A 12,364-nucleotide genomic window follows, 5' to 3' on the forward strand; every position below is an offset into this window, starting at 1 on the left:
TGCCCTAAGTCACTTAACAGTTTAGTCACAAAGCCCAGTCTAGAACTGCTAAAATTTTCTGAGCATTTTTTGATGTATTGGGAATTGTTCTTAAGTGCTTTGCATGCCTCAATTTATTAATCCTCACAATAACTTTATGAGTAGGTATTATTATCATTCATTTTACAGATGAAGAAAATGAGTCTCAGAAAGGTTAAGTAACTTCCTCAAGGCTATGTAGCTGGTGAGTGAAAGGTTGAGATTTGAACTCTGGAAGTCTGACTCAATTGTCCATGTTCTTTTTTTTTTTAATTGAAATATAGTTTATTTACAATATTGTGTTAGTTTCAGGTATACAGCAAAGTGATTCAGTTATATATATTTTTTCAGATTATTTTTCCATTATAGGTTATTACAAGATATTGAATATGGTTCCTATGTTCTTTTTTTTTTAAATATAAATTTATTTATTGATTGATTTTTGGCTGCGTTGGGCCTTCGTTGCTGCCCGCAGGCTTTTTCTAGTGGCAGTGAGCGGGAGCTACTCTTCGTTGTGGTGCGCAGGCTCCTCATTGTAGTGGCTTCCCTTGTTGCAGAGCACGGGCTCTAGGCGTGCAGGCTTCAGTAGTTGTGGCTCGCAGGCTCCAGAGCACAGGCTCAGTAGTTGTGGTGCACGAGCTTAGTTGCTCCGTGGCATGTGGGATCTTCCCGGTCCAGGGCTTGAACCCATGTTCCCTGCATTGGCGGGCAGATTCTTAGCCGCTGTGCCACCAGGGAAGTCCCGAGTTCCTATGTTCTTAACCACTGTGGAAGCCTGCCATGTTTTTAACTCTAAGTCAACTGCACATTTTATAATACCAAGTTGCCTTGCTTCACCAAGATGTCTGACCCTTTCATTTCAGTGATTTTTACCACCCTCAGGCTAGCTCTCAGCACAGGTCCTTGTGAAACCAGGTCTTCGCTGAACAGGCTGTAGACTCAACCCTTAGTTCCCAATGAAGGATGCATTTTCCACAGTCACCATAGGTTAGAGCTAGGTGTTTGTCCCCTTGAATTCCATAGCCATGACTACTTCAACTAGACCATCTCCTAGACTCTCCTTGTCTAAGCTAATTTTCAATCTTCTGTAGTTCTAACCTCTCATCCATAATTCACATTTTGTCTCTCTTGTTTCAGCCAAACAGAAATAAACTTTGAATTAACAAGTGATGGGGAAAACACTTGGTCATCACAGTCTTTTCTCAACAATATTCACAAGCCCTAGGGAATCTTAAATTAATCTTTCATTATCTCATCCAAAAATTTTTTCTGCCTTTATTATCTCAAACATGACTTGCTACCTTCTTTCCTTAAGCTTGTCTTCTTTTTCTCTCAGACTTTTAGTTTCTTCTCCTAGATGCTTGTGCAAACTGAAGTTTTAACCACTTTTCTCATTGTTCCTGCTTTTCCTTTTTTTAGAGGCATCTTATGAAAACCAACTTTCTAGTCTTCAGTTGCTCTTCCCTCCCTGGTGAAAATCCTACTTTCCTTCTTCTTCCCTTTTCTTTCATAGTAGGTCGGGGATCAAAGAGCCAGAACTAGGTGTTGGTTAATGCCGTCCCCCACTTAGAAGTCTCAATCTGTCTCCACCAGCTCAGGCTCTGAACTTTGGTATCTACCTGCTTTACTTTACTCCTAAACTCAAAGAGGGACGTATGCATTTAGTTGTTTTGCAGAGCCTCAACTCCATGTATCCCTTGGGGTTGCTGGGCTGAGAGAGAATAGCCTGTTGCACCCAGATAAATTGCTGGGAAAACCTGCTAGACCTTTATTAAGTTAAAAAAATAGTTAGTGAGATCTAGGATTAAATTTAATAAGAAATGTGAAATTCAATAAGAAAATATTAGAACTTTATCAAGAGGCATAAAATAATATTTTTGAATAAACTGAGGGGCTGTGCTGGTCTGTTGGGTATGGTTGGAGGGGCAAATGGCATGAGAGAGACTGATTTTATTCACCAATGCCTGAGCAAATTGAGTATGAACATAGTAGAAAAGTAGCCTGCTCGTGGATTGGAAATCTCAACGTCAGTCGAAACACCAGTACTATCCTGGTACTCTGTCCTAATCAGGCAGCCATCTGGGCCCCTGAGAAAGTCCCTGCAGAAAGAGTATCGGCCATGCAGCAGCTCTACATCCTAGACACAGCTAAATTATCTGAGCCATACATGTTCCACTGCTTTGGATAACCTAAATTAAAATGGTTAGCAGAAGCTGTTGTATCACCAGATTGTAAATAAGCCACTAACTAGTCAAAACAGAGTACAAAACAAAACATCCTATCAGTCCCATCTCAACTTCCCCTCTCTTTATTCAGCTAATCCTAGTAATCACAAGAATGAAAGAAGAAAGAAATACACTAGTCCAGGAGAACAAACTATAAGCTGCATAACTGGGTGGTAAACTAGCCCAGGGAAGACTTATAGCCACTTGTTTATGTATTGCTAGCAAGCTGATTGTACAGACATGATCACCACACACAAAGAAATGGCTTCCTGGGGTCACCCCAGTCTCCCTCCAGGGATGTAGTATGCTACTGGATGGGGGACTAATAGTGCAAAAAGGTCAACTCTCTCCAGATTAATCGGTGTAATTTCCAAATCTGTGTACTCAAATCCTTGAGTAAAAGGAGGTAAACATCCCAGTGTCACCTTTCCTACAATTTGTGCAAATCTCTGAACTTCAAGCACTGCCCATTGTGCAGACTTTGGCCCCTTATATTTTCTGTAAGAAATTTAGTCTTGTGCTGATTTCATGATATTTAGTCATTTTTGCTGACAACCAGAGGAGGAATAAAGGAAATTACATGAAGAACTATAAAAGTCCCTGTCTTATCATCGGCTCTTTCCTCAGCTTTCAGAAGTCTACCATCTTAGCCCCCTGAGGAAAGAAGTGTGATTTTCCAGACCTGACTGTTCTTCCCATGGGAGGTAGCTCTGCCTTTTCTAATAACCCACTTTCACTCCATCCACAGAATTTTAGTGAATAAAATTTTATTTGTGTTCATCTCTAGTCAAAACTCTAATCTTGGGGCTTCCCCGGTGGCGCAGTGGTTAAGAATCCTCCTGCCAATGCAGGGGACACGGGTTCGTGCCCTGGTCCAGGAGGATCCCACATGCCGCGGAGCAACTGAGTCTGTGTGCCACAACTACTGAGCCTTCACTCTAGAGCCCACGAGCCACAACTACTGAGCCCACACGCCACAACTACTGAAGCCTGCACACCGTAGAGCCCATGCGCCGCAACTACTGAGCCCACGTGCTGCAACTACTGAAGCCTGCGAACATAGAGGCTGTGCTCCACAACAGGAGAAGCTACTGCAATGAGAAGCCCATGCACTGCAACAAAGAGTAGACCCCACTCCCTGCAACTAAAGACCTCAGGCAGCAACAAAGACCGAACACAGCCAAAATTACTTAATTTAAAAATTCCTTTCTCATTAAAAAAAAAAAAACAGGGCTTCCCTGGTGGCGCAGTGGTTGAGGGTCCGCCTGCCGATGCAGGGGACATGGGTTCGCGCCCCGGTCCGGGAAGATCCCACATGCCGTGGAGCGGCTGGGCCCGTGGGCCATGGCCGCTGAGCCTGCACGTCCGGAGCCTGTGCTCCGCAACGGGAGAGGCCGCAACAGTGAGAGGACCGCGTACCGCAAAAAAAAAAAAAAAAAAAAAAAAAAAAAAAAAAAAAAAAAAAACAAATCAAAAAAGAAGGTATATAAATGTTCAATAAAACACATGAAAAGTTACTCAATGTCACCATTAGTCATTATGAACATGCAAATCAAAATCACAATGAGATATTACTTCATATCCACTAAGACGGTTAAAATGAAAAACACAGTCAATAACAAGTGTTGGCAAGGATATGGAGAAATTGGAATTCTCATACATTGTCAGTGAGAATGTAAAATAGTGCAACTGCTGTGAAAACCTTTTCAGCAGTTCCTCAAAATGTTAAAACTAGAGTTACCATATGACCCAGCAATTCTACTCCTATGTTTATACCCAAGAGAAATGAAAACATGTTCACATAAAAACTCGTATGTGAGTGTTCATAACACAGGGCCTGACACCTGCTAAGAACTCAGTAAATGCTTGTTGAACCAATGAAGAATCGAAGAGGCTATAGGAATGTTTTATTCAGGACAGAAAGATCTATTGATAATATACATTTTTAATACTTTTCATAACATGATAATGGGCTACTTGTAATAGTTTGTAACACCTGTGTGTTTTGATGTGATGATTTTGTATGTGTTGTTGTTATCAGGCTGACTCCACTAAATTGCAAGTCCCTTGAAGTCAGGACTCTGCCTTACTCATCTTTTTATCTCCCCACAGCATCCAGCACACTGGTTTCTGTGCAGTAGATGCTCAGTAATTATTTATTAATTCAAATTTAGTCAAGCAAGTTTAGGAAAGGCTGCCTTGGAATGAACCTCAGATATCTTAAACTATGGCTCTGTAATTAACTTATGAAGGAGAACTGGGTTTCTGTGTTTGGCAGTAATGTTGGTGCACACCAGCTTGTTGTCTGTGGAAACATAATCTAGGATTACTAGAAGCATTAATGGTGGAGAACTCCTCAGAAGTTACTTGTCCTCTTGCCTCTAGAAAGCTTCAACAAACACTTTAGGGTTTCTATTTTTATTGTATTTCTTGATTCTCTGAATAGAGAGACAAAATCCTATTTGTGGGCAGATATCCTCAGTGAGAAAGTGTGAGAAGCTAGTGAAGTCTTCATTAGCAGCCAGCATCCCAGGCTGATCTACAGAGGGGCATCCTTCTGATCATTTCTCTCTTCTTTTTCAGAACAAGAGAGGTATCTGCAAGCCAACAACAGAGAATTTAACTGTCTGTTCGGATATCCGGTGAGTATCAGGTCTCTAGCTATTTCAGGAGAGGGCTGGTATTTTCCTCTAATAATCCCCGTTGTCAGTGAGGAAGGAAATTCTCTGTAGATGTAGATTCTACAACATAGGTTCTACTTTCTTTCAAGCTCCTATACAATGAGGGCTGGTACAGTGAGGGCCCAGAAACCAAATTAATACGGTGACCTAGACTCAGGGGAGAATGTGTCTCAAATTTTGGGTTTTATATATATCTTCTAGAAAAGAAATATTGTAGCTTGCACAAATGAAAGCATGGTTCTACAACTTTCTTTTTTCACTTAGACATCTCTCTATGACAATATGTGTAGACCTTCCTAATTCATTTAATAGCAGCATAGTTTTCCATAGTATCAATATACCTTAATTTATTCAACCAGTTTCTTATTATCATTTTAAATGTCTCTATTTATATGCAGGTGTCCCCTCCAAAAAAATTTCCCCAGTGTTTTGCTATGATAAATGGTCCTAAGTGAACACCATTATACTACATATACTTCAGCACATTTGTGTGAATATACATTATGAGAGTTTCCTTGAAGTGAATTGGCTGGGTCAAAAGGAAAACACATTAAAATTTTTGATACATATTGCCAGATTGCCCTCTAAAAAGATTATATCCATTTATATTTCTACCTATAGTAAAGACTGCTCACTTCTCCATATTCCTGCCAAACTTGATATTATCAATCTTTTTTATCTTTGCCAGACTCTTAGATGAAAAATGACATTTTGTTATCTATCTTTCCTTAATTTTGAGTGAGAGCAATAATCTCTTCTTGTTAATTAGCCTTTTGTATTTCTTTTTATGGAAACTACTGTTAATGATCTTTGCCCATTTTCTATTGGATTCTTTTTTCACTTTTTAATTTATTTATAAATAAGTAACTCATAAAAAGATATATGTTTAAAAGTCATGCTCCAACACCCTATTCTTGCCCTCATCTCTGCTCCCTGTAGGGAACCACTTTTATGAGTTTCTTGTGTATTCAGCAGTGCTTCTTTGTGCAAATAAAGCAAATACAAATATATATTCTCATTTTCCCACTTTCTTAAACTATTCTGAACCTTATCAGTATGTCCTGGATATGTTTTCATAATTATAATTTCATGAGAGCTTTTTCCTTCTTTTTTCAACTGCATAGTATTTCCTAGGCAGATTAAGCATAGTTTATGTAACCATTTCCTTTTAAATTGACATTGGATTGTTTCCAATCTTTTATAATTACAAGCAATTTTTACATATATGTTACTTTGTGCACATGTAGATATATATATAGTGCTATAAGTATATAATATATATACATAGATATACATATTTGTAGTCTCTGTAGGATATTTATGATTTCTGAGTTAGAGAGGCTCTGGATAATAACAATATTTAGGATATGGCCACGGGAACAGGTTTCCCCCTCTCTACCTTCTAGAGCTACATAAGAAGCTCTATGGTGCAGTAAAACTAGGTTTTGGCATCAGACAGACCTGAGTTTGAACACAGCTCTAGTCTTTATTAACCTTGTATCCTTAGGCACATTATTTACCTTCTTTTCTTCAGTTCCCTCATCTATATGAAGAGCATAATAATGTTCCCCATACATGGTGATTGTTAGAGTTAAATATGGTTGTGGAAAAAAAATGTTAGTTTTCTTTCATCAAGAAACTATTACCCCTTGACAAAAGGGTACAAGTTTCACTCATCTCTGTAACTACTGTTCCCATCACAATATTTGGCACATAAATGGCATTCAACAAACATTTGCTGGATAGCTGATGAATAAATAAACAGGTTTGACTATTATGTACTTAACAACCATTTCATTTCCCTGCCTATCCATTGCTCATTTTCATCCTATTTCTCTAATTACTTCCATTCCTATTCCTTTTCCTCTTCTCAATCCCCTAACTACTGATTCTCATTATATACTTGGCCTTCTGTTCTCTATACCCCGCTTTAGCAGTCAAACAGGTACCCCTGCCCAAATAAATAAATAGCCCAAACCAAAATCTGCCACCTCTATCATGCCAAAAGAACCAAACACTGAGGAATTTCATAGTTAAGCAGATGTTCTACATTCTTGAGATATTGCTTCTGGTTTGACATTTAAGAGTAGAACAAAACACTCTAGTTGCCAGGTTAGTAAAGAAGTACTGCTATGTTTATCTTGAGACAGAATCGGGATAGCTTTTGTCTTTGTTTTCTAAACAAATGCTACCCAAATGAATAGAAACCTGAAATACATTAACTATAAAATCAAATGGAAAATCAGTAATGAAAGCCAGCTGCTTCAGTAAGGCAAAAGATCAAAAGAACTTTGGATCCAAGTATCAGAGTCGTCTGGACTTAGACACCAAGAAATTCAGAGTATCTTATGATCAAAGAAAACTATTTCTATGTTAGAATAACCTACTCTCAGAGCTAGAAAGGACCTTAGAGGTCATTTAGTTAGAACTCCTTTCAAGACATACCTGTGAGCTCTCCAGGATAGATCTTGTTTAACTCTTTTTCAGCCTCTACTAGTATAGCCCATAATAGAGCTGTGAACAGAGCAAACCTTGAGAAATGTATAGTGTTTGATTGATCATTAATTGGAAAATCATGGAGAAACACGAAGGAAATCCTAGGTTTAACTTGGATCTTTAAACTCCTAAGTGCTAAAATGTTTGACCAGCTTCCCTTCCCTAGGGAAATAGACCTTAGGCAAGGCTTGGCTGAGTAGCCTATCTAGCCTTCCAAGGCAAGTTTTAGCCTTAGTACAGAATGATGTTGGTTCCCTGACAGAAGAGTTCAGATGTCTTCCCAAGGTAGGACCCAGCAAGAGATTCTTCATACTTGAGCAGTATCTGTATTTCAGGACTGCAGGTGGGTTTATTCTTTCATCAAGCCCTATAGATGGAGACGGTGGGGGAGAAGCCCTGTCCTTAGGGGATTATTTGGTCTCATTCTTCCACTTTTCTTGAGCTCTTAGATTCAAACTCTCACATCTTAGGTCAAACGACTGAAGACCCCAAAGTAGAAAGTAAGATGGTCTTGTCAACATCTTGAGATCAGGATTGAAGAGGTAGCAAGTTCCCATTTTCACTCAGCAAAATAATAGCTTAGATGTAGGCCAAAACTATTCAGACCTCTGTCAGGACACTTAAGGGGCAAGTGAGTCTCCAATGCTGACAGCAACCAGTGTAGGAACCTTCAGTGGGCTAAGGTTGAAAGACAGTAATTTGCTTTTGGCATCTGATATCCTTCAGCATTGAAAGCAACATGTAAAGGCACAACAAAGTGGGTTTGCCAGGCTAAGAAAAGCTTCATTAGAGAGCTCTGAGTAGAGCTAACACAAATGGCAAACTTGCCTGCTGTTTAGGGCTGAGAAGGACCTTGGGTCATAGGGTAAGATGAAACTGAAAGATTTCTGATTCTAAGAAAAAAAAGCATTTGGATGGCTGTACAAGTGAACTGGGGCTCAAGGGACAGCACAATCTCAACTCTGCAAGTAACTGTGTGGTCTTGGGCAAATAAATTAACCTCAGTGCCTCAATTTCTGCATCCTCAAAAGTTGGTAGTATATTACTCCCTTCATATGGTGGTTGTGAGAATTAAATAAGTTGCTCCATATAAAATGCTTAGAATAGTGCCTTACACATAGTAACTATTCAATAAGTGTACGTTTTTATTGTTGACTTTATTATCATCATTATTATCAATGGCATCAATAAACAAAGAATTCTATTCAGGGCATAAATAAATCCTGCCCCTCCTAAAAATGTCCCATATTGATCAGCTCTGCCAACTTTGCATACTCTAGTCCTCTCTAGGCCTCAAAGAAAAGGGGGTTGGGAGAAAAACACTTCTTCCCTCCTTCTCCCACTATGTTGGGAAGCTGTGGCTTTTTCCTGTTTTATGAAGTGGTCTTGGTCCTTTTTGTTAAGACTGGGAGGTGGGGTCTTTCATTCGTCTAATTGTGCTTGTGTTCTTTTACTCACAGAACAATAGCATCAAGACCTCAAAATATAATGCCTTTAACTTCTTGCCTATGAACCTGTTTGAACAGTTCCAGAGACTTGCAAATGCATATTTCCTCTTTTTGCTTTTCCTACAGGTATTGCCTTTTAGGGCCTTTTCCACAAAGTATTTTATCAGCCTCTCTGGGGTTAGGTTATGTAATCAGTCCTTCTTCTCCTTAAACTGAGAGATGTCTTCTCTCTTTAGATAACAGGCAAATGGATGGCTGGAGTCTCAGGCCAGTCTCCTAGAGTAGCTGTGGTCAGGATTAGCCAGGGTGAAACAAGCCTCTACAAGAGGAAGGGGACAAGGTCGCCAAGTCCCGAGTAAAGGGGTGCTCCCTCATCATGGCTGCATGGCCACAGTTCAGCTTAACCATAAAAGGCCACAGACTTGACTCTTCACCCCAACCTCAGCTGCCATCCCATTCCTCCTTCTTGTCCCAGCCTCCCTGACAGAAAGTTAACACACGGGAGTGCTGAGGGAGGAGAATGGTTTAGAACACAAGCACAGGGCAAGGAAGCAGAGCACAGGGTAGGTACAAGTTGGGAGAGAGAGACGGATCATCTCATTTCCCCTTGTGCTGGAGGGGCATGGGAGGTTATGTGGTTTTCCTGTGTCCACTCTTACAGCCCTACCCCCAGCACCTTCATTATCAGAGGAGAAATGGCTCTTTGCCATTAGAGTATTAGAGTTCAGGACAGATACATAGCAATTTACCATCTCCTCTTCTTTAATCCTTTCTTAAGAGGTGTTTCCTGATTTTTGGGTGGTTGTCTGGAGGCTACAACAATGGAAAGCAACTAGGATAGTTGAATTTATTATAAATCTAGGGAGGGGGAAATGGTGGTGGGGTGGGGATTGGGAGGGAATACACTGTCCTTTAAGTTTTTTGACCCAAGTTTCTCTCCCCGTCCCTCTTTCAGTTGATTCCCCAGATCTCCTCCTTGGCATGGTACACAACTGTGGTACCCCTGATGGTGGTGCTGTCCATAACAGCAGTGAAAGATGCCATCGACGACGTGGTGAAGTGGCTTCCTGGGCCTCTAGTCTCTCACTGTACCTAGTCAGGCTGTGGGGGGCAAGAAGGACTCCCCAGGACTACCTTTTGCTAGGAAGAAGCACTGAAAGGAAAGAGGTGTTTCCTTTCCCTATGTCCTTATCCATCCCAGAGGAATATGAAATTCCCTTAAGCCCAAGATTGGTGAGCCATACATGGCCAGAAAGGGGTAATGCAAGGCCTTTCTCTTTCTTCCTACTGCCACCTTTTTCCAGGTTTCCTTCCATCTCCTTTTTAATAACCCACCTCTTCCTTCAGTTAGCTCTCTCTAGGTTTGCTCTCATCCTTTCTCCATTCACCCTTCTCCCATTTTTATATTCCTCTTCCCTCTTCCCTCTGTCCCCCCTGCTTTCTCCTGCTCTTATCTCCCCTTTCCACATTGCTCTTCTCCTCTCCAACTCTCCCTTATTTCCCTTTCCAACTTTCAGTTCTATCAGGTACACATAGCTAGCAACCCTCTGGTTTTAGAAAGATCATGACATAACGGAGGCTGACTCCTTTCCTGGCCTTGGAGGGAGAAACTGGCTTTCAGTGAGTGCTGCATGGCTTCCTCTTTGCTTCTTTACAGCAGGCCCAGCAAGGAAGGGTGAGGGTGAGGAACCAGCACTACGCCTACTAGTGGGATTTGGGAAGTCCATCCTGTTGACCTGCTTGAAGCTTCCCTAAGAGAGTCCTTCTGATTTTGACAGGATAGATTTTTATACCAAAGTTTGAGAGCAGGGTGTTTCTCCAGCTCTAACTCTGTAACTCTTTAAAACCAGAATTAGCACATATAGTGGTTGAAATTTCAGTCACAACTCAGGTGTGCAAAAATATAACTTAATTTTCTGTAACTAAACTCAATCTAGCTCATAACCAGCACTTCACCATCTCAACCCTTTTTAATGAAAGCTGAAAAGTAAACTTGCCAATTCAGGATAACCCACCTAGTTACTTCTGGTTTAGAACTCAGTCTCTTTAGGATAAACCGACAAATTCAGGATTCTTTCTGCCCTCTTCCCAGTCCTACCCTTTTCGCAGGGAGTAACCTCAACTGGAAGGAGGGAATTTGTGTGAGTCGTAGCATCAGGACATACCCTTATTTGTCACCTTCTTATTTGGTCTTTGAATGGACCTCTATTCTTCTTTCCTCACTGCGTCCATGGTAGAGGCTTCTTATGCTGAATGTGGTTGGGGGTGAAGGTAGCTGCATGCTTGTGAATACTTAACTTCCCTGCACCTACCAAGGTGTATAAGGTTCTAGTCCTACCCCTCATTTTGCATTCTCTCCTCTGTGGCTTTTGACGTAAGTTGTTTGTTCTCATTACCCCAGGCTTTGGCTCTTGATATTAAAGCCAAGATTTTGTCTCTTTCTTCTCTCTTGGTTCTTTTTCTGACCTCCATCCCCAGCTTCTCAGAGACAATCAGCTTCTTGGCCTGGTTTTCATGGTAGAAGGACTTGGGGTTGGGAGGGTGAAGGAGGGGGCTGAGGGAGAATTACAAAAAAGGGGAACTACATTGAATAATACTTCAAAATATTAACCTTCTACATGCAGTTTGCTTTATGTCTATTTCCTGAACTTTTTCTTATATAATTTTAGAAAAGGCACCAAAACGACAATCAAGTCAACAGTCGTTCTGTTCTGCTGCTGATGGATGGCAGGTAAGTCCTAGGGAAGCCAGTTTAGGTTGGACCGACTCTGGGAGAGGATTGGCCTTGCTAAAACTTGATGCGCTGGGTGCTTTGCAAAAGTGATTCAGGACAGTGAAAAGAGCCTCAGGTTGGACATAAGAAGAACTTGTTTCTAGATCTAGTATGCCCTGAATTTCCTATGTGACCTCAGACCTCTCTGGGCCTCATATTTCTCATCTATAAAGTGAAGATAATATTCTCTACCTTAGAGGATGCTTATGAAAATGAAAACAAAATAATATATATTAAAGCAATTAATAAATTATGACATGGTATTAATGTGCAAGTGGTTATTACTAGTACAGTGGTCAGCATGGAGACACCTGTCTTTAGAACATCAATCGACTCTACATGGCTTATTGACCATTCTACTGTAGCCTTTGGTTAGGACATCTTTTTGTTAGCAATCTAAAGAAAATATTGGTGTTGACTCCATTGCTGTAGTGTTTGGTCATACCTATCTAAAGTATTGGGTCAATGTTTGTATTTTTTGTGGGTTCCTGCAAAATTTGAGCAATTTACCTTTGGCAGGAATAGAGGGAGACAGGCATGATTTCTATATAAGGCAAAATGTGAAGATTATCATAAGAGGTACAAAAAATTATCATAGGAATTCATAAAAATGAGCAACTCATAGCTGGCTAAAGGAATCAAGGAAGACTTTCTGGAAGAGGTGATATTTGTGCTGGGCCTTAAGGGATGGGAAAGAACTCAACAAATAGAGATTGTATGAAA

At 40.5% G+C, this 12,364-nt stretch overlaps 1 protein-coding gene across 1 annotated transcript in view; it reads left to right on the plus strand.

Annotated features, from left to right (window-relative positions):
• LOC136125082 (phospholipid-transporting ATPase FetA-like) overlaps positions 1-12,364 on the plus strand; it is a 107,519-nt gene that overhangs the window by 46,219 nt on the left and 48,936 nt on the right. The window contains exons 4-7 of the mRNA XM_065879910.1: positions 4,827-4,885; positions 8,881-8,994; positions 9,824-9,922; positions 11,538-11,599. Of these exons, the coding sequence (XP_065735982.1) occupies positions 4,827-4,885; positions 8,881-8,994; positions 9,824-9,922; positions 11,538-11,599 (334 nt within the window). The remainder of the gene's footprint in view (positions 1-4,826; positions 4,886-8,880; positions 8,995-9,823; positions 9,923-11,537; positions 11,600-12,364) is intronic.

Source organism: Phocoena phocoena, chromosome 6 (genome assembly GCF_963924675.1).
Source record: "Phocoena phocoena chromosome 6, mPhoPho1.1, whole genome shotgun sequence".
Lineage (NCBI taxonomy): Eukaryota > Metazoa > Chordata > Mammalia > Artiodactyla > Phocoenidae > Phocoena > Phocoena phocoena.